General features: G+C 37.6%; 1 protein-coding gene across 1 annotated transcript; it reads left to right on the top strand.

Moving 5' to 3' along the window:
* The first annotated feature begins 329 nt into the window (after positions 1-329).
* LOC139712645 (CDAN1-interacting nuclease 1-like) lies at positions 330-22,639 on the top strand. The gene is made up of 12 exons (XM_071624453.1): positions 330-446; positions 2,676-2,834; positions 4,083-4,128; positions 7,825-7,889; positions 8,892-8,952; positions 9,367-9,439; positions 10,677-10,756; positions 11,399-11,448; positions 12,518-12,585; positions 14,253-14,318; positions 14,919-15,024; positions 22,410-22,639. Exons 2-12 carry the CDS (start codon positions 2,734-2,736, stop codon positions 22,534-22,536), a joined length of 843 nt encoding a protein of 280 aa, XP_071480554.1. The 5' UTR covers positions 330-446; positions 2,676-2,733; the 3' UTR covers positions 22,537-22,639.
* The last annotated feature ends 690 nt before the right edge of the window (positions 22,640-23,329 follow it).

The following is a 23,329-nucleotide window of genomic DNA, read 5'->3' as shown; positions in this document are numbered from 1 at the left end:
ATTTATATATTTAATTTTTTTGTCCTTTTATGTGACTTTTTTTTCGTTTAAATATTTTATTTTGTTGTATAAATAATTTTTTTTTAAAAATAAAATATTGAAACAATCATAAAATTTGAAATATAATTAGTCAAGCTAAAATAGTACTGTACAATGTTATTATCTTAGACTTTTTTCAGGGGATCTTCTAGATTGTTTTTTGCGTGTTGGCATGTGAAGGGCGCATTCAACACCTAAAACCATAGGGCTGCAACAAAACAACTGTGTGAAAAACATTGAAGGTGTCTGAATGTAAAGCCAAGTTTTCCTCGGATGCATATCCCCGTGGTCGTCGTATATGGACGTGTCAGAATTCTGAAAGTGAAAAGTTCAAGCCCAAACCCAAGCCAAGCAAGCACTTCTAACGTAACAGTTAGGTGGTCTACCACTACACTAAAAAAGGCTAGGTAAGATGGGTTTTGCATAGCAAGGCGAAACATTTCACTTACTAGTAAATTTACGTGGCTTAAATAATAAAAGTTACTATCTTCGGTTCGCGTGGTAGGTAGCGTAACCCGGCCGAGGTCCGCCAGCCGTTGGGCGTCGCAGTTACCAGTGCATGAGCAGTCACCAGTGCATGAGCAGTCACTGCAGTGTAACAACAGCTCCCGGTGCGCTCCTTGTACACAGTTCGCGTTGTCGCAGTTTAGCAGTGCAGTGTATCCAGTGTCAGTGACAGTATAGAAAAGTTAGACAGGGCTGTGTATTAATCATATACATAGTTAGCCTGCGCCTGCCCGGACCCATGTGATGATGCACATGGCCATAAATTTAATTAGATTTATAGATTCCATCTAAATAAAATCATGTCCTATTTAGAAATTGGATGTCACCTTGGCCTTGACCGAAAGATCGGTCAGTAACTTATCTGGTCGTTGGGGATATGTTCCGCGGAGACTGCGTCTGGCTTCACGGAATCCCCTCCTCACAATGTCTACAGAGGAGAGCGATAACATCAAAAAAATAAAAGAAGACTCTGGACAGACGGATCTTTCTGTCTAGATGTCACCATGCATGTATGCAACAACATAAATCATAATGACATTGGCATGGCAAGGTTATCCAGATGAAATATGCACTCCCCTAAACCCTCCTAAATTTAGTCCTAATAGATTAGGTTGACATTCTCAGACTCGGCGCAGAGCAAGTTCACTGCATCAATAAAGAAATTCATCTGTCAATCTGATCATATTTATGGTTTTACCAATAAACCATTGGCAGGCAATATTTTCTAAAAATAGATCTAAAACTCCACGCAATTGAACATAAAGGTCTATAGTATAGATTCTAGATTAGGTTGAGAGAATCCTGCAGTCTCATTGGTCATGGTCGAGAACCATGTAAATTTAGATGTATTCGTGGTAAGATCAATTTTTACAGGCAGCATGCATCATGCTTGATCACTGGCGATAGACACAGTAAACATGAGATTGTTATGTGTACTTGTAACAAAGAGTTTGTGGACTTGGCAAGCATTCGCGCACTTGACAAAAGGTGGCTAGACTAGCCATGCATCAGTAGAAAAAAAATAAATAAAATCATGCATCAATAATTCCTGAGGTTTCATCTAATATCTATGGCTAGCCAAAAAAAAGGATTAAAACAATTTAATGGGTTTTGGGCAAAATTTGTCATCTTCTTCTTGAAAGCGAATGCAGTACATATGTGTCTTTTTGTAAGTCAGTAGGAATAATATGCATGTACATACTCTAGTATTCTGTGTAGTAAGTAATAGAATTCAGCCTAAACCTACTCTGCTTCTCCTTGTGGATTAAGCATTCCATAGTTACCTTTATGCACACAATTCCTACTGATGCACTCAGACCCATGCATCATTGATACATGTATATTATAGAATGAGTGGCGAGAATCCTGTGTTGATTTTTTTACTGCCCGCATGCTGAGTCACAGTGATAAACATGTTATCGCGCACTTGTAGCAAGAGTACGCGCACGTGTAACAGAGGTTCGCGCACTAAGCAAGTGTTTGTGCACTCAGTACAAGATGCCTATTGGCTAAAAAATCATGCATCCAGTAATTACTGGATGCATGGTTTTGAGAAAAATCATGCATCCAGTAAATACTGGATGCATGATTTTTGGGCTCTCGTCTATGGCAAGCCAAAAGAAAATGCATCCAGTAAAATGGTCATCGGGTAACGTGACAGAAAATGGATTTTTGGCAAGAAAATCGCCCATTCTATAACACAGATGACGCACATGTCTTTTTGTACATCAGTCGGAATATAGTGTGTGTGCGGTAACTATGGAATTTAGCCTAAACCTAGCATTCCATAGTTACCTTATGCACACAATTCCGACTGATGCACTCAGACCTATGCGTTATTTGCATACCGTACTGATGAGTGTATCACATTTACTAAATGGCTGAATGGCCAACTGAAATTGATAAAACTGTTGTAAATTTTTACTGTTTATTGTCTTAGTTTACGCCTTTTAAGATTGTAGAGATTGCTTCTAGGCTGCTGTAGGTACATGTACACCTGTATCTTTGGCTATGATAATATTTATAAGATAAAATTTGATTTTAAACTGTCAGATTTACTGATTGGTGAAAAATCATATTCTTAGTATCACTGCTGTGTCTTAAACTGTCTGTTTTTTTTCTTTTTCCAGATTAAATGGTGCCTTGACTGGATTGCGTTGAGCCAGTAACTACCCTGAATGGAACACAATGAAAGTAGCAGAATATTATGAAATTTTAGAGAGTCTTACAGATGGAGCATGCGATGGAACAGCAGAATCTCTTCAGCAGATTCAGTCTAAATTTCCAAAGTAAGTTGGTAGTACATCGATTTATGCATTTGAATGCTTTGCTTTGTTTTGTTTTGTTTTGTTTTGTTTTGTTTTGTTTTGCACAGCAGCTATGTTTAATGCTTAATAGTGTCAATTTGATGAGAAAGACTGGTGAGTAGTTTGAAATGATCAACATGTGCCTTTGTCATGGATCTGCATTTTTTTTTTTTTGGCTTTTTGTTTGATAGTATGACACTTACTTCGTAATAATACTTTTAGAAGTATAATGTACATTGTATAAGCTATATAATAGCTTATGCAAAATTCGTCTAACCCTGTATTTAGTACAGAGACTCCAACTTTCTCACTTTCGACAGGAGATCTCCTGCTGAAAGCCCATTTTCGCGAAATCTCCCATTCTTCGGATTGAGATTAAATTTCTCCCGCCCTGTCTCTGTGTCTCCTGCTTGTATGGTTTTGTAGATGCCAGTCAATTTCATATGCATGCATGAATAGCATCTGCATATGATATATGAAGTGAAGTTTTATTAAGCCAAAATATATGACTTTAATCATTGAATTATTACTTGCTTAGTGCCATCTTATGTTGAAAAATAAGCGTGAGATAGCATGAGAGAGCATCTAGAACCCTAATGACCCAAGGGACTTCACGCACATCAAGTTGGAGTCTCCCATTTGCTAGGGGTTCATGTGGGAGAATCTCCAAATCAGAAGGTGCTTGAGGTTGGAGTCTCTGTTACTGTAAAAGTGGATATTTTTGTGCGACTAATTTTTTCGCGCTCGGCCAGGTAAGGAGAGTGTCGCGTGTTTTTAATTTCGCTGAATCAAGACAGTAAGTACGGGAACATATGGCAAGCAAAAATATTCTTGTGCTTTTATTTTGGGGTAAGTTTCTGGTTGCGCGAAATATGCGAAAATTTCAACACCGCGGACATTTCCACCTTTACAGTAGTAGGCAAGGTGAGATGAACTGAAACACTTTGCTGTACTTCACACACACTTAAACAAGTTTACTAATGTACAAATAGCAGAGCATTACCTGGAAATCATTTTTTTTTTGTGGGCAAGTTTCTGGTTAGCGCAAAATACGCGAAAATTTCAACACCGCGGACATTTCCACTTTTACAGTAGTAGGCAAGGTGAGATGAACTGAAACACTTTGCTGTACTTCACATACACATAAACAAGTTTACTAATGTACAAATAGCAGAGCATTACCTGGAAATCATTTTTTTTTTTTTTTTGTTCCCTATTTTCATTCCTCAGTGTGTCACATGCGTCACTGGTTAGCATCTACTCCCAGCATTTTCAGGTAATTGAAGTCAGAGAGCTATACATGTACTTACAAATTGCCAGGCATCTGATCAGTGTATGTGGTACATTCCTATGATGTACCAAGCTTTGATTGCATAATTGACTGTTTGCACACGACTGAGATGAAATATTCATTCAGTTTTAATGTGAAAATTTTTGTTAAGATATTATTTTTCTTAGAACTGCCCCCCTTTTGCTATGTCCTTAGATGAGCCTTTGTGCTTCATTCAGAATTTAAAGATAATAAAAAGTTTTGGTACCTCAAAAGTTTCCCTGAATTTCCTTGTCTTGGTTTGTGTTTCACGTTAAAGTACGTTGTCTGTGAGAATTACTCGCCCCAAAGTTCCTAATGTCTTAATAATCATGCAATAATGGTTTCGTACCAGAGCCGTCGCCGTACAGCGTCGATGAATATTGTACGAAACCACTGACTGCGACCAGCAGCGTGCAGCCCATTGTACGCATAGCTAACTGCGACCAGCAGCCCCATACGCATAGCGTAATGGGGCTTCGCATTGTAGCATTCAGGATCATGACAGAATTAGTATCGTTAACAACGTTTGGTTCTGCCAATAGTCCCTTTCTTTTCGAATTGATGACTGAATGTGACTCGGTCGAGAGGACCTTGGGAGAGCTACATACACTGACTACTACGGCCAGCGCATGTGCACACAAACATCTTGATCCATTGATGGATTTGAAATTTGTGCGCATGTGATGTGTTCACATGCACTGGCTGTAGTATTCAGTGTACAGGTAGCTCTCCCAAGGTCCTCTCGGCCGAGTCTTATTCAGTCATCAATTCGAACAGAAAGGGACTATAGGAAGAACCAAACGTTGCCCGAAGCCTGTTTTCAATACTTCACCTTAATTGGTAAGTCTTCAAATTGAAGAATTTTTGGGATTTTAAGTTGACATTTATCCTGCGATACTAAATCTGTCATGATCCTGAATGCTACAATGCGAAGCCCGATTACGCTATGCGTATGGGGCTGCTGGTCGCAGTTAATTGCATGATTACTAAGACATGAGAGCACTTTGGGGCGAGTAAGTCTCACAGTGTTAGTTATATGAAAGGTACTTTAACCTGAAACACAAACTAAGACAAGGAAATTCAAGGAAACTTTTGAGGTACCAAAACTTTTTATTATCTTTAAAACACATTTTAATATCTCATCATAATGTCCCAGTTAACCAACCCGGTAGAAAAGTAATCAAGTCTGTTTTTGTTTATTACTAGCTTTGTATTACCTGTCCTATGGTATGCCATTATACAGGCATTGTCAAGCAGATTCTATATGTTGCTAATACTGTGATGTAATTATTTAGAAGAATTGTCAAATTCAAGTAAAATTTATCTAACAAGATATGCATTGTACAAAAATGTATCTACTCAATTTGATAATTTTTGTATTCATAACACAGCTCAATGCACTGGGCTGCACATACCTTCATGACTATAATTAACCCACTGAGGACGAACTGATTTTCTTTAGCACACATCTCCAATAGACGCCTGCCCAAGTATACTTGGGACTAGTCTTCAATGGGTTAACTGTGAAGCACAAATTTTAGATTAGAGTTATATTCATAAAACAACTTGAGAGAGTATTATGAGTATACAGCCCTATTTTAACAGACCATATCCCAACAAAGTCTGGACAATGTCCTGAGATAAAAATTCCTCGATGTTGGACAGTAAAAATGCAGGAGAGAGTAAGAGGTATCATTTTACAGACACACTGAAAACCTTCTCCAAGTAGGTTTCCATAACATCCTACCTATTCATGCACAAAGGGGGGTGTGGTTACAATCCATGCATGTGATCGGCAAGCGGTGTGTCATTCTGTTTGGACTATCAGCATGCATGTTGAGTGTATCGAGAGAATGTTGCCACGAGAGTGTTTTAACAGAAGGGTTGTCGGGGTAGTGTCGGGATAATTACCCTAGCTGGCCAGGGTAGAATTTAGCAAAAGTCTACCACAATGTCCAAGCAAAATTTGCGGGAGCCATTTTAACAGGCAGGGTAGAAACAGATTGCCCGGATGTTGTCACAGTAACTCTGGTTTGAAAGGCTCTGTTAAAACAGAACTACTTATGCAGGGCTCGACACTAACTTTTATTTTTGGTGGCCCGATCGGGCCACCAAAGTCATGAATTTGTATATTTTGGTGGCCCGAAAAAAAATCAAGAAAAACATGAAAAAACTAAATCGGTCCTACTAAACATAGAAACATAAATATTAAGCATTACTGAAGTAATACAGGTACCCATGTCCAACACTAGTGAATAGAAAATTCAATCATCTTACCGTTATTCTGAGTTCTAAGATTTAGCAAATAGGCTTATAGATTATATTGAAATTTATGCTATTTTCGTGGTCAAAACTTCCGTTTGAAATGAGAAAGTGGGAGCATTTCATTTCAGCATCTAACTGAACCGACTGAAACCGTTAATCATTTCCAAATAATGTAAAAGTAACAATCTGTTATTCATTTCCAAATTTATATGCAAACATCCGGCATTTATTTTATCATCGTACGGAGCCGAATGTTACTGCTGTCCACTTCCGAAAGTGAATGAATCATCTGACAATTATTCTAGCATCATACGGAGCTGAATGTTATTGTTTTTCATTTTTAAACGTCAAGGCAGACATCAGACATTTATTTTACCATCAAACGCAGCTGAATGTTACTGCTATTCATTTCGAAATGTAAAAGCAAATATACGACATTTATTTTAGCATCGTATGGAGCAGAGTGTTACTGGTATTCACTTCCAAACGTAAAAGCAACAATCTGACATTTATTTTGCCATCTTCTGGAGCCGAGTGTTATTGCTATTTACTTTCAAAAGTAAGAGCAAAGATCCAACATTATTTTATTTAATCATCGTACGGAGTTGAATATTAGTGTTATTCATTTCCGAACGTCAAAGGGATCATTCGACGTTTATTTTAGCATCTTCCGAAGCTGAATGTTATTGCTATTTACTTTCGAACGTAAAAGCAAACATCCGGCATTTATTTTATCATCTTACAGAGTTGAATATTATTATTATTCACTTCCGAATGTCAAAGCAAACATTCGACATTCATTCCAGCCGCGGAGCCGAATGATATCCCTATTCATTTCCGAAAGCAACATCAAATATCTGACATTAAATCTAGCACCGTACAGAGCTGAATGTTACCGTTAATCATTTCCAAAAGTATAAGCAAACATCCGACATTTATTTTAGTATCATACGGAGTCGAATATTACCGTTATTCATTTCTAAAATAAAAAGCAAATATTGACATATATTTCAGCTTCTTACGGAGCCAATTGTTCCCGCCGTTCATTTCCAAAATTAAAGGCAAACATCCGACTTTTTTGGTGGCCCAATCGGGTCACCAAAATCTTCCTTTCTGATATTTTGGTGGCCCGACGTGCGTTTTTGGTGGCCCCGGGCCACCGTTAGTGTCGAGCCCTGTTATGTCCTCGATATGTTTCTTGAGCGGGGCTTTCTTTGTGTACCAGACAGGTAACATTTGTATATTTTGTACTGTATCCTGCCATGTCAAATTATTTTGTTCCATTCCCCCTCCCCCCAACGCACATGTGCGTATTGGTGAGTACAAGGTCCCTTGATTGTGTAGCTTCTAGCAAGTACACACTAACTTTGTCATATTTTCACATATGATACACAGATGATCACAAGGCAGACATTACACCACCACAACAGTCCTGATATGATTGCCTATTATGTCCAAATGTGAGTATATAAAGATACGCACAAAATCTGTTTGTTTTTGTTGTTTTGTTGTCCCTACTGTTCGATTCAATTTTGTTCTATTATTTGTTAGTTTCTGGAAATCAGTGATTTGAAAAATAATGTAAAGGATCTTGAACTGAAACAAACTGTCATCTTATTCAAAGTGATGCATCTACTAGTGAATATTACATCACAATTAGTTGTAATTACATATTTTGTATCATTTACATGAAAATTTGAAGATTTTAAAATGGATGGAACTGCAAGTCCTTATGCATTAATGCAGCATTTAAGGAAACTAAAAGAAGTTTTGAGAAACATATCCGCCTCATGTTATCAAACACAAGGGCAAGGATATTCAAGGAATAGATTCCATACTTTGAGGTATATTTATGGTTAGTGGTACAAATATTTGTGGAATTTGGGAAAATGCAGAAATATGTGACAGTTTACAAGTTTCACCCCAGGTTTTACATCATAACCATTTATATGAATAGATGAAATCAGATTTAACATATCTTGATTGACTGTAAAACACAATAGATTAAGAAACATCTCGTAGATCCCAGTCATTAGTTTGTTTTTTCTTCTTGTTTTCAAAGCTAAGGAGAAGCTTAAATCAGCATCCTTTGTGTCTACTTTAAGAAAAAAATGTTTCATGTAAATTTTGGCATACACCATCTTTTTGTGCATCAAAATTGATCACAGGTATTGGAAGACATGTCTCACAATAATTCAGCTAAAATTAATTTCTGTAAAGGAATGCACCTTAGCGCAAATTAAATGTATGTGCCTGTAAATGGCTTATAACATTGCACTGGCTGTTTGAACCAGTGATGGCTCCACAAGTATTTAATTGTTTCACGTCACAGCATGTTTGTAATTTGCCATTTCTTGATTAAATTGTTTCACGTCACAGCATGTTTGTAATTCTTATGCAGACTTTGGTATTTGAAGCTAAATTTTGAAGTTTATGGATCTATTTTTTTATTTCATACATAGGTACCAAGCTAGAGTTGCTGGGAACCCAACTGCACCCATACTAGCAGAAATTGCCAAAGAGGTAAGACCTCACACATGTCATTTTACACACACATGACACATACTCCTTGATGACATTGATAATACACTATAGGTATCACTGAAAAGTTTCAAGTGCACTTTGAAAAGTATTTATTATGTTTCATGTTTGGTGTATCCATGAGATATAAATCTGTGGCTTTCAGATGTCAGTTGTTAAAATGGCATTGACATTATCATCAGTATGACAACAGGTAAACTTAAAAGATGATCTAACATTGGCCATGAGTATTGTAAATTGCTCATGGAATTACACATTTATTTTTCATCCGATGGACCAATCTTCAAATGGCTAAAAACTTCAATAGAAAGATGGAATGAATATAAATTGTAGGATTATTGCGTAGATTACTGTCTTATCTCATTTCAACATGTACTTTTTCTTTGTATTATTTAGGCCCATCTCCCTCCTGTTATGATAGCCAGGATTATTGTAGAAGGATTGCAGGGGCAAGTCTCTAATCAAGAAGGTAATGTGAAAATGTAATGTCTTCTTTAAAAACAAACATATGACGGCAACGAGCTAGTAGTGCTGGGGGGGGGGGGGGGAAGGTTGCTGTCAGACAAAATCAGCCACCCAACTGCATCCAAACACCTCACATATGGATCCTAAATAGCGTATTATGGCACATTATACTTGCACCCTTAAGAGGCATCATACAGGCGTCACATACCTGAAATGGCATATTTCGTCTTGGCACCAAGTACGATACACTAAGTAGGATACAATAAATGGCATTTTGAATAAATGATTCTTACACTATAATGTAGTTAGACGATAAAAACAAACTTGCTTTTCCTGAAATACAATGAGGAATTCAGTTAAACAGATGTCAGATTTAATTGTATTTTACGATCCACAACACGTAGTAGTGTCTTCGTATTACTCTTTCAGATTGCACCTTCCTGAATTTCAAAATTATATTTAGATAAGTGGGACTTCTAAATGGCAAATGACAGAAAAAGAATTCCCTTTGTAGGGAAAATGTTGACTGATGTCTAAAAGCCAGACCCTTTACGATGCTTTTTATGGACAGCCTACTTTCCACTGATGAGCCCTTTAATCTGAAAATATCCCCTTCAAAGCTCATGTGTTATGCAAATTAATGAGTAATGACGCAGCGGGTGTGAAGTGTGTTGTCCTCTTGTTTCTGTAGATTATATCGAGATATATTATAGATAATGCGATGCAAAGCATACACTCATTATTACCCGTTAACTTGAAAATGCAGTATTTTGCAGTTTAAAAAAAAAACCAGAAACTCAGCATCATTGTAACTGAAATTGTGTGTTCTTGTATAATCTTTCCTTTTCATGAGCATATAGGGACATATACACTTTGTGTTATGTGCTATATAAGCAGTGTTAATTATGATAATAACAATGATAAAGACAATAATAATCACCATCATCATTTGTAGTAGTTGTAGTAGTAGTAGTAGTAGTAGTAGTAGTAGTAGTAGTAGTAGTAGTAGTAGTAGTAGTAGTAGTAGTAGTAGTAGTAGTAGTAGTAGTAGTAGTAGTAGTAGTAGTAGTAGTAGTAGTAGTAGTAGTAGTAGTAGTAGTAGTAGTATCTTTTTGGTCGTCAGTGTGAATGGCAATTTAATGTCACTGCCAGTTTCTGTTGCAGAAGTCATACATTGCAATTTGTACATTGTATCTCAGCTGTCTATTCATTCTATGTGTTTATTTTTGATTGTCTTCCAGTACCCAAGTCAGTGGTCACCCAGTTACTAAGAGAGCCGTATCTAATAGCAGATCCAGTGCTGGCCTACCAAGTGCAGATTGTAAGTCCAGATCCAGCAGATGAAATGGCATTTTGCCCTCATATTCTTCGCTTTTGCTTTGTTTTCCTGTTAGAAGCATATATAATACAATAAAATATATTATGTATGTATGCAATTTTTTCAGAGGATTGAAGTGTTTTATTTGCCGAGATTTCAGATTTTCTATTCACCCCAAAAGAGGAAAAAAGAATTGCAAATCAATCAAATTCAGATGCTAAAAACACTCTTTATGGATGACTATTATTTAAAAAGAAACAATGAGATATACAACATATGTTTCAGCTCCTATTAAAGCCTCCACTTAAAAAAAAAACCAAATGAATCTGTGCTCTGTATGCAGTTGAATGCGTAAGAATGTCTCAGTCATACTGTGGACCACGGTTGTACTGCCATTGTTGTGATATTCAGCATGATTATCAAATACAAATCTGCAATTTTTTAAAAAAATCAAATCTCAAGTTTGTCAGTCAATGTGGGATATAAAGCAAATAATAATCTCCTATTTCTCCGGCAATGGATACAATCTGCCATTCGCCTCAGTTATGTTAGATTGTACCATCTCCCTCACAGTGGATGGTTATTTGCTTTAACCTCCTCTCTCTCTCTCTTGACTTTATGAGTTATGACTTTCTTCCATTACAGTGCACATTGCAGGATTTGACATATGGACCATATGCTGAGGGTATCAAGCAGTATCCTTGTCTACGCACCTTTTTTTTTTTTTTTTCATGGTAGCAGATTCAGGGGGGCATTTCATGAAGGAACTTGTCGGATAAAATATCTGACAAGTCAATTATATCCGACAAGTTTTGAGAAATTCTTTCCTCTGATTGACTGATTTCTCAAAACTTGTCGGATATAATTGACTTGTCGGACATTTTATCCGACAAGTTCCTTCACGAAATGCCCCCTTGATATCGGGTGACTGAAAAGCTACTCCTCCTGTAGGGTTTACCATTACAGTACAGTACATACTTTGCTATTTGTGTCTGTATCATACACTTTATGGCTACCACATACTTTGCCTCTCTGAAACATCTGTTTGCACTCTTTCCGAAGTAGAGTTGAAATGAATGCATGGGACAGAAAATAGAGATTATAATGACTGTCTCATTAAAAGAATACTTTTTCCTCTCTTTCCCTTCTTTTCAATTATATTTGCCAACTGCTTATTGTGTATACTGTATGCGCCATATATTTATTGAGTCTAATTTTTCGCGAATTGGGACTTCCCGACAAATTTGCAAGTGTTGAATTTGCGATACAGTATTCAACTGAGAAATTTATGTATGCATGGTCGGGATCATAGTTAGTATTTTCGCATGTTGTTAAATTTGCGAATAGCATCTGGCCTGCGAGATTCGCGAAAATAAGAACCTCATGAAATATATGGCATGGGTACAGTATGCCTTATGTCAAAGTCAATTTATTTGATCCAATCCATTTAAATTGATCATTATCTATGGCCCACAGACTGCTATCATATATATTTTGCAATAAAGGTACTGCACTGTCCCCTCCTCTTTCTAAATGAAAAAGCTCTGTTTCCATAAAATTAATTCACCACTAAATTATATAAAAAATGCTTGTGACTCGTTAAAATAATTTTTAGTTTTAGAAAAAAAGTAATGTCATAAAGTTATCAATCATCAGTTGTGTCAGTAGGATTCATTTGAAACAATTTGCTTGCAGCATGTGTACAATCATCTTATACAATTCAGTATGTTTTCCTTGACCAGCTTTTTTTTTTTGTTATTCCAGCTCTGTTGGAAATGAATATGAATTTCTTTTGGTGCAGCTCTTGAAAGAAAGAAATATATCTTTTCTGCGTAAGTATTTTTTGTTCCCATTCCTGATCTGGTGAAGTAGTGAGTCTCTTTGCATTTCCTGAGCAATTTATATGTTACTCATGCATTGGCAAAGATAGGAGAAAACGTAGGGGAGAATTTACCGTATTATATGCTTCACAAACTCATAGCCACCACTTGGAAATTCCTTCAAAGAAAATGTGTTCAGAACCACCACTTGCCTAATGTGACAATTGTCCACAGATTTTGTTTCCACTGGAGGACTTGCAACAAAAACAAAACAAAAGAGCACAAATTGTTACTTTTTGTATGTAATATCTGTCTACAACAACTACCTGTCTTATAACGACCACACCTTATGTTTCCTTTGAGCGGCTGTTGTAAACAGGTTTGACTGTATCACTGTCATGTCTGGCTTAGAGCAAATATCAAGCGTACATTTGGCTGTGCTGTATCTGTATCTGATATTCATTGTGATTCAACAGTGCTCAGTTTGAAGTTTGAATGCTGCCCTCTAGTGATGAGAATTCCTTTGATAACAGCTGTGTTCAGTTTATTCAGTATGCATAGTGCTCCAACTCTCTCAGACCCAACATGTCAAACTGCCATTTACGTTAATTCACGGTATCACCAATGCGCAGAAAACTTCTGCGCATGCTAAAAAGCCCTGTCACAGATGCACTTTGGGATTCCTCGGTGCCGTTGTCGCTTCCGGTTGTCTTGCACATGTCTTAGTTCCCAAACAATTCAATGTCATTTTTGTCTGCTTCTCTTTCGTTGCTGCTTTTTTCTTTGCGTAGAATTTAACTAAATAAGAGTCTAAAATTTCACAATTTTACTGATCTGCGGTCACTAGAGACATGGTTCAGTACCGCAAGGCTTCAATGTGCTGGTCACATGATGGAAAGCAAAGAAATCTTCAACAAACAATAACCCTGAATAAAGATGGAATGTGACCGGAGTGCACATGCAGCCAAAACCAGAGCAAGTTTGTCCCCTGAGCTTTCCCATAATGCATCTGAAACACTGCTCTGTGCACAGCACCTAGGTATTGGCGGTACCGAGAATTGTTCGTAACACTTTGACAATAAAATTTACACAGTTAGCTGTGTACGATGAAAAGGAAATTCTGTGCAGTCCCAGTGAAAATGGAGAAGCAACTACTGAAGTCTACTTTGTGACAGCAACAAAGTGGTTCTTTCCACAGACCTCCCAACCATTCTTAATTTGGAGGAAAGAGTCTGAATTTTGACCATTCCCAGCTCTTGTTCAATAGGAGTTTCCTATTTTTCTTTAAAATTCTACTACACAGTCCTATGGGATCTGCTCTTTCTTTCCTACTTTTGAGCCAAATCATTCCTATATTTCAGGTTAGAAATGTTGGAAGGTCTGTTTCCAGCGAAGCATTTCCAGCAAAGCAACAATGTTGAGGATGTTCCTTTTTAAATGTTGTGGGTGCAGAAGTGATACTGATATTTGTGGATGTCATTTCCTGTTTTGAATTTATGATGACAGTTTAATTGTTTATCCTTTATAAATCTGTATTATTTTATTTTGTTATTGATTTTTTTTGTTTTTTTTTAGAGGGACGGGATAGTGCTGTCACGGTTCATGTACAGTCTTAACATTTATCATACACTGCCTGAAGTCAAATAAGCTTTGTAACTGCTTTTGATTCTCCTTTGCAGAGGAAGATGACATGAGGAAAAAGGGCTATGATAAGACACCAGACACTAAACTGGAGGTTCCAGTCGGTAAGTGTTCAGAAAGAACTTCAAACAAGAAAGAGTCCAGATTGAAGGACGTGATGCTTGTCCATATGTCAGGCAGCTTTTTATTTTTCAGTCTGTCAATTCCATCATTTTTCAGAATTCTCCAGAAAGGGCTGTCTCACCATTGAAAATGACTAATTGTTCAAAAAAAAATAAATAAAGAAAAAAAATTGTACTTTCTTGTCTCTTTTGTGTAGCATAGAGTTCAAGTTTATCACAAATAAAGCCACTGCAATAATTCAAGAAGAAGATGTTTGTTATGGTTTAACAAAAAGAATGTGTATTACAAATTTTATGATAAATATTGAGTATTTGAAAAGCACTGTATCCCAATAAATTGGTGCTGAAAATGCAATGCAGGATAGAGCATGGTCAATTTCAAAAACACAATAAGTAAGTAGAGTGTTAACAGGCAAACATAGGAGAAACCATGAGGTGACAAAATTCATCATGAACTACAATAGCAGAAAGAAAATTATGTGATGTAGGAACAGTTGTCGTCACAATAGGAAAAACAGAACTTTTTAAAACTTGAATTAAATTAAATTGAAAAGTGGAGCGTCTGGTGTCTTTTCTTACCAGCTTGGAATGGACACATCATCAACTGGATCGAGAGCAAGGCCTCGTTTGGTGACAAGTTCAGCCATGAGAACTACCTCAAGGACCAGTACCTCAGCTACGCCAACAGGTAGGTTGGTTGATGATGCCATGAATGTTTGCATCCAAGATGGAGATGCTACTGTAAAACATGATATTTTCGCGGCATGAAATTTTGCGCAAATTGGAGCTGACGACCTTTTTCGCGGCATGAAAGTTTCGCGAGTTGCCTCTAACATTCAATGCCTATAGTGTAGACAAGAAATTTCGTGTGCATTTTAATTTCACGAATCTTGGCTGTCAATAAATTCGCGAAATTAAAATGCACATGAACATTCCTCGTGTTGCAGTATTTACTAACTCCGCCAAGGAAGGAGGTTATGTTTTCATTGGCGTTGGTTTGTCTGTGCGCAAAATAACTCAGAAAGTTACAAACGGATTTGAATGAAACTTACAGGAAAAGTCGATAGTGACTCAATGAACAGATGAATAAATTTTGGTAGTGATCAAGGAATTTTTATGGATTTTTGAAGGGTTTTTGGTCTGTTGGCATATAGGGCAATGAACTTGGGAGTTTAAGCTGCACGTACCGGAGGTTTACATACAGTTAAGGGTGTTTTGCTGGGGCTACGCACCTCACAGCTGGAAGCTGATGACATACAAAAGGCTTCTCTATTGGGAAATTGCATGCATGTAAGGGTGGAAATGAGCTGCTGGCTTGGCGGAGGTCTGCATTCTTTGAGTGATTTTCTAATTTATTGAACTTTTTTTTCTTTTTTTTTGGGGGGGGGGTGCATGCCATCACAAAAGAGAATTTATGGAAGTATATCTACCTATGTAAAAATGTAGATTACTGTTAGGTGAACAGTACACAATTTTCATAAGTGCAAGCAGATATAAGAAATAAGCAATAAATGAATAAATAACAATTTGATGCGTGATGATTATTTATTGTCGCAGAGCTGTAGAGTGCTGTAGTGTCTTTTTAGAGGTCTCTTCTCTGGATTGGCTACATATCCAAACTTAAAACTTATCTGTTCCTTTCATACTGAGGACTGTAATTGCTGTATGTCATTAATATTGGATCAATATTGTATTTTTAATTGGTATATGTTGTATTCTTTATTTGGTATATATTTGGTTTTGTTTACCATTTTCTTATTCATTGAAATGTTTGAATATGTATATGCATGTAAATATATGATATCTTTTCATTTTTGAAGCGCCATGAGCACTGAAAAGTGGACCTGTGCGCTATACAAGTAGCCACTATTATTATTATTATTATTATATTGGGGGGGGGAGGGGGATGGTGATTTTTCTTTGTCCTTTTTTTTTTCAGTTTAGAATATCAGCCAAATAGCCAAATAGAAGCAGCTTATTTTTATCACATACAATGTAGTGGTTACTGCTTGGCAGTTATGTCATTTGAGTTATAACCAGACTACGCAATACTGGTGATACATGTGTGGATGAAATGATTCAGATTACTCATGTCCAATGATATAATCTGAACTGTTCTACAAAATTGGTAATGTATACTTGTGTTTGTGTGTCTGTGTCTGTGTAAATGTTTCCTTGTGTGCACTTGCATGTGCATTTATGCTTGTATGTAGGTAAGAAGTGTATGTTTATATGTTCATATTAGTGGTATGCGTTTACAGGGTCCATCCCTTGTTATCCAATAGCTAAGGAAGCTAAACTTGTGCTATACATCTATTGCAATGCAAGGCATGATTCTAATGGTTCCATGACATTTGATCCTATGACAATCGCTCCCACAAAATATCTGCACGCTAATCCAAACCTAAATTCAACCCACAAACATAACCCTAAGTAACCCTAATCCTAAACCTCACATCAAACTAAGCCTAAAACCCTATCACAACCCTAACCCTGTTAAAGGGATTGTATAGTTTTGGTTGAGGCCTAACTTCAGGTTTCTAACATTTTTGGGTGAGATAATGAGAAACCTCTTTTGAAATATGAATTAGCATGCAATTCCAAGAGAAATTCAATGTTTATTTGATGAAAAATGGTTTTGAAATGGCTGAGATACTCAAATCAGAGCAATACCACGGGTATTAATAAAAGATGGGTCCCACCTTTTATTCCAACGGCTTTGTTTCACTTTGTTTTTTAATGTCTCGGCCATTCCAAAACCGATTTTCATCAAATAAACTTTGAATTCCTCGTACAATTGTATGCTCTGTACTATTTCACATATGGTTTCTTGATATCTCACAAAAAGTTAAAAGCCCATTTCTCATCTCCACCAATACTATACCATCCCTTTAACTCCTTGGAGAAAATATGAGTGGAGCAATTGTCGCAGGAGCATAAGGTCATGTCTTCAGGTCATATGAAATAAACACACAAAGCATGTGTACGCATGCAGTATGGCCATGTGAAATTCTCACACAGATGCACACATACACACACAAATATATATGATGTATTTATGTCCAACAGCTGAATGTGCTGATTGGAATGCAGCTGAATGAGTAGAAATCAAAATATTTGTCACCTGTCAACTTCTGATGAGATATCATGATTGATTATTAGAGGAGGAGCGCTTGGCCCCAAGTCAAGCCCCCGGAAAATGAGCCTCAGTCAATGTGGTGTGCTGCTCCGCGATCAATTAATCAATGTTTCAGCTAGATCTGACTGATTGTCTTTCTCTCTGACAGTCTATCTGTCTGTCTGTCTGTCTCTCTCTCTCTCTCTCTCTCTTTTTCTCTATCTCTCATATGACTATCTAGCTGTATGTTTTATACATATATATATATCTGTCTGTCTGTCCGTTTCTCTCTTTCTCCCCTATCTAACTATCTATCCATATGTATGTTTGTCTGTCTGTGTGCGTGTCTGTCTTTCTCTCTCTGTCCTTATCTACCTATATCTCTGTCTGTATTATGCTCTTTCCTTCATGAACCCAAGAGTGAGAATGTCACAGATGTAATTTGAAGAGTATCAATCTGCATGTGGTATGATTACGCAGCGTAGGATTGCCACGAGCTGCTGCCCTCGCTCGTATCTTTGATAAAACCTTCCCAGAGTCCTCCAAATTTCGTCTGTAGAGTAGCGAGATATCATTAAGAGCTCCAAGAGTCACAGTCGCTGTATCAAATAGCCCAATGGTTTACAGTGGATATTGAAAACATGCAATGCATTGGAAATTAACCCGTTGAGGATGGGCTGATTTTGCAACAACGCGCCCTTCCCATAGACCCGTGCCCGAGTATACTTAGGACTCATCCTCAACCGGTTAAGGATATCCCCAACAATTGTTTCCAGAGTGCTCTACTGGCCACCTTCCAGGTTGTTATCAGATAAAAATGCGTCTGCTTTCACATTTATCATTTATCAAATGTGATGTGATGCTGCACGTAAGTCACATGATCCATTGGCGATCGAACCAAGTTAGAATGAACCCATTTCTGATGGATCTGACCACCCACACTCTTTCCGCTGATGGTCGTCACCGCCACTGAGCTGACTGTACATTGTGAATGCGTAATGCTGTGAGACCAATACACATACACTCCTTTATAATTAGGGTCAGACATGCTGCGTGAGACTTTTGCTTGCTTTGTCCTCCATTTCTGTTTGTGTGGTTATCATTACTCCTGCTGCTGATTTGATAAACATTATCATCATTGTAACTATTATAGTTGTTATCATTAATGGAAGTAGTACTACTAGTAGTAGTAATAGTAGTAATAGTGCTAGTAGTGCTAGTAGTGGTAGTAGTAGTAGTAGTAGTAGTAGTAGTAGTAGTAGTAGTAGTAGTGGTAGTAGTAATAGTAGTAGTAATAGTGGTAGTAGTAGTAGTAGTAGTAGTAGTAGTTGAAGTAGTTTTCTCTGAGGTTGATATCAAAGATACTTGTCTTTAAGTCCTTGTAATTGTATTTCCCCTAATTTCTCAAGAAGCAGCATAAGCATCAGTTGTTTGAACAGCCAATGTAAAAATGTTATTCATTATAATCAGTGTTGAGTATTGTTAGATATACAAAATATGAACAATAGTTATAATAGAATAGTTATAATAGAATTGTTTCTAGAATAAACTGTCTACGGTTATGATTTATCGAGAAAAATAGTGATATCTCTTTATTTATTAGGCTTTATTGCAAAATTTTTATATGGCAGGATGTTTTATGATACAACTGATCTACACTTATGCATCAAATGTGATAACTTGAATATTTTTTAAATCACTGCTCCCAATGGTAAACAATACCTTTAAATTATTTCTCTTTCACAAAGTGGATGAGGTTCAGTTCAAAACTTTCTTGACGCAATATCTGAAGCCAAATTTCTTCTGCTGCCAGCATATATCATAAATAAGGTTTCCTCAAGAGTACCACAACCTCATATAATTTGTGCGATCTTCACAGTTAGAAACAGAATTACTAGAGATGGATGTACCGTACGCATAATACATGGTACTCTCCATCGCATAAGATTGTCGAAGAAGTACCGGGAATCGCAAAGACGAGATGGGTGCACAATTTGATATCTTACCCCGCTGGAAGAAGAGGTCAGTCAGAGCCTTGCCTGCACTTTTTGCCGCAAGCTTCCTTGATCCGTAAATTTGCCGTCAACATTGGGACGCCATCACTCTTTTTAGGCCGCACCACAGAGTGCTCCGAATTCGCCGCCGACAGAAAAAGCGATCCGTCATGTTTTTAAGCATCTAGCTCTCTCTCTCTCTTCCTTGTGCACTGCTGTGCAAGTTGACTGTAGATGAGAGGGGATTTCAAAATGCTATTCCATATCAATTTTTGTTTTGCACACTTAAATGTGAGGGACTGTATGGTAGGAAAGCTAAGCTTTGAGAGAGGTATTGTATGTTTGTGCACGCACTCATTTGAACATTTCTTCCACCCCTAACTCTCCACCCCCACCCCCATGCAACTTCTGTATGTGTTATTCCTTGAAATAAAGATTTAAAAAGCAATGACAGGTTATATATTGATGTGGTGGAGGAAAAAAAAATGCCTGGTTTTCAAACTGCATCACACAACAGAGTTTTCTCCAAGCTGCAAATAGTAGTTGTTGAATTTTTTATTCCTAGAAAAGAACAACATCAGTCACCCACACAAGGTGATTCTGCTGTAACAAACAAGTGTATCTGGCATATCTGGTAGCAGGAAATGTGCCTCCTTCGAAAAAAAAAAACATGAGGACACCAAAAAAGATGGGTCCTCAAAGTTGGGTCATATCAACAAAATATTGTGGTCCACCCAATTTCAATGTAATTACTTTGTGTTTGCTCACTTTTGTATTCTGTACTTTGGGCAAACTGCAGAAATATGTATGTCAATAGGTCGCATGTACTTTGGACTCCAAAATAAGTCGCCTTCAACTTTCTGGGATTTGTGAAGGGGTCAGAATGTTGAAATTCCACCTAAAACTTTCTTGTCTCATGTAGAATATATTTGAAACAGTGTTGTTGAGAAAATGTGGTTATATACATAAAATCCTGTGAAATGAACAGATCAAAGTGCAATTTGTTCACAAATTCAAACTTTGAATTAGGCAGTCACTTACATTTAAACTAGAAAAAAGTGCCTCATGGTAGAAAAGGTGACAAGTCATTGCTTGGTCCTTTCTAAACTTTGTGGTACAGTCAGAGACTCCAACCCCAAGCACCTTCTGATCTGGAGATTCTCCCGCCCGAAACCCCTAGCAAACGGGAGACTCTAAGTTGATGCGTGCGAAGCGCGAAGTTCCTAGGGTTCTAGATGCTCTCTGGTGCTATCTAAGGCTTATTTTTTCAACATACGATAGCAATAAGTAAGAAATCCTTTCCAACGGGAGACACAGAGCCAGGACGGGAGGAATTAAATCTCAAGCGGGAGAACGGGAGATTTTGCAAAAATGGGTTTTCGGCGGGAGATCTCCCGTCGAAAACGGGAGAGTTGGAGTCTCTGTACAGTGTGTATCACAATGTTAGTTTTGCACCCCCTATAGTGATGTAGATTGATTGTTTGATTGTTAAGATATGTCATTAAAAAAAATCATGTTGATAAAGCAACAAGACAAGACCAGATGTCTGGTATGATCCCCCTGAAGTTAATCTATACTCTGTTTGCATGGAGTGGCAGTAAGGTTGCTATGAATTGATGTATTGATAGATGGATGGAGAGAGAGATGTTTTTATGCCTCCGCCACGAAGTGGTGCCGGAGGCATTATGTTTTCGGGTCGTCCGTCCGTCCGTCCGTCCGTCCGTCCGTCCGTCCGTCTTTCCGTCTTTCCGTCCGTCCGTCCGTCCGTCCGTCCGTCTTTCCGTCCGTCCGTCCTTCCGTCCGTCTGTAATGAATTTTGTGGACAGGGTAACTACCAAAACCTTTTGAGGTATCCTAATGAAACTTGGCATGTATGTGTATTAGGGGGTGAAGTTGTGCCTATCAACTTTTGGGTGCACATGCTCAAGGTCAAAGGTCAAAAGGTCGAGGTCAAATGCTTAAAATTTTACTATTTCCCCCATATCTATGCAATGCCTGAAGATATTTTCTTGAAACTTAGTGTATACATGTACTACCCAATCAAGATTCTCTGGTGAAAGTTTGGGGTCATGGGGTCAAAAGGTCAAAGGTCAAAAGGTCAAATAAAATGTTAAATTTTCATTTTTTTCTCTGTATCTTGGAAATTGTTCAAGGTATCTTCATGGAACATAGTATATATATGCATCTACTGACTGGCAATGGTTATCTAGGGAATTTAGGGTTCATGGGGTCAAAGGTCAGGGGTCAAAGGTCAAGGGCAATACTTCAAAATTTTACTATTTTCCTTATATTTGTGCAATGCCAGCAGGACTTCTTCTTTTTTTTTTAAACTTGATGTATGCATGTATAACCCAATAGAGATTCTCTGGGATTTTTTTTTTTTTGCCAAGAAGGTCAAAGGTCAAAAGGTCAAAGATCAAGTGAAAGTGCTGAACTTAATTCTTTCTCCATATCTCGGAAGTGGCTCAAGTTACCTTGAAACTTAGTACATGCTGAATTTATGTATGTTCTGCCTGACAGTGATTCTCTTATAAATCAAAGGCCAGATGAAAATGATAACAATTTACTGTTCAATACAGAAATTGTGCTTTTTCTCCATACCTTGAAAATTACTCAGTGCATAAACTTATGAATTGGTCAAAGTCATGTTAAAGTTCTTAAATCCCCAAATACATGCTCTCCTATTCATCCAATTAAACATAGGTCAAGGAAGGTAAACATTCAATACATTTGTGACAAACATGTCATTTTAAAATTTCGCCAATTTTGTGAAAATGTAATCACACATTGTCCACATGTACTATAGACCTATTAGGAGAATCATGCATTATGGCGGAGGCATACCAGTCGCCATAACGACATTTCTAGTTATAACCATACAATTGATATGAAAGAAAGATGTACTGTAGTTGCCTGTGCATACAATCATCCTTTCTTGCTATCTATGTGCTACCTGTGCAGGTTTGGGTCTGGCTTAGTCATCTACTGGCATGGTTTCATCGAGGAACTGGCCACTGGGTGCATGGAGCAGGGAATCGCTCTTGCCGATCATCTCCCAGAAGACCTGACGTTCTTGAAGCCCAGATGATGCAGCCTACACCTTGCCCCCCTAATGATGACACAGATGATGCACACACCTCATGTCGCCATAGCGATGGGCTAGTCTTTGGATGAGGCTGCTGAGCATCGTTTCTGATGGCGCACCTGAAGAAAGGAAAACACTCAGGACTGATCCTCACCCCGTAGATGATGGAAGAAGGATGTCCAAAATTTGTTGCATTAAGACATGTCAAAGATCAAAAGGTCAAAGGTCAATGGATGATTTGCAGACCATCACTGTAGCATCTTGGGTATGCCCAGGTAGCAAAATCATGAATTTGTTAATTCATCGGTAATCTTGCATGTGTTCGTAAGCTGCAGAAGAGAGTGCAGGATTGCAAAAATGGAAATGGCTTAAATGTAAACATTGAGACTCAAATTGTGTGAGCAAAATATTACACTGCTTATGGTTGAAATTCAGACACATGTATAAATGCATTCAGGAGTAAGAATGTGACATTTAAGAGTGGGTACAATCAAGCTGAATTTCCTTTGAATGCTGTTGATTTAAATTCGATGACACGAAATGATTGCATTAGTGTATCACCCCTCTCCTATAGTCCTCCACCTGTACACAAAATATGTGCAAAATGCAAACAGCAAAGGAACTCTTACTGTTACACCAGAGACTTACAGAGTTTATAGAACGGGTCTAGAAAATTTTGGGAGCTATTTGGTCGAGAGCTGTGTGTTGATTTTTACTTGTTGCACATTGCCTCACTGACAATGGCCTCTGTAAACATGTTATCACACACTTATAGCAAGAGTTCCCGCACTATATA

This window comes from Diadema antillarum, unplaced genomic scaffold (assembly GCF_040938485.1).
Source record: "Diadema antillarum isolate AM-2024a unplaced genomic scaffold, OU_Dant_1.0 seq00001834_RagTag, whole genome shotgun sequence".
In the NCBI taxonomy this organism is placed as follows: Eukaryota; Metazoa; Echinodermata; class Echinoidea; order Diadematoida; family Diadematidae; genus Diadema; species Diadema antillarum.
The sequence above is the reverse complement of the archived record's forward strand: the minus strand, read 5'-3'. Positions and strand labels throughout refer to the sequence as shown.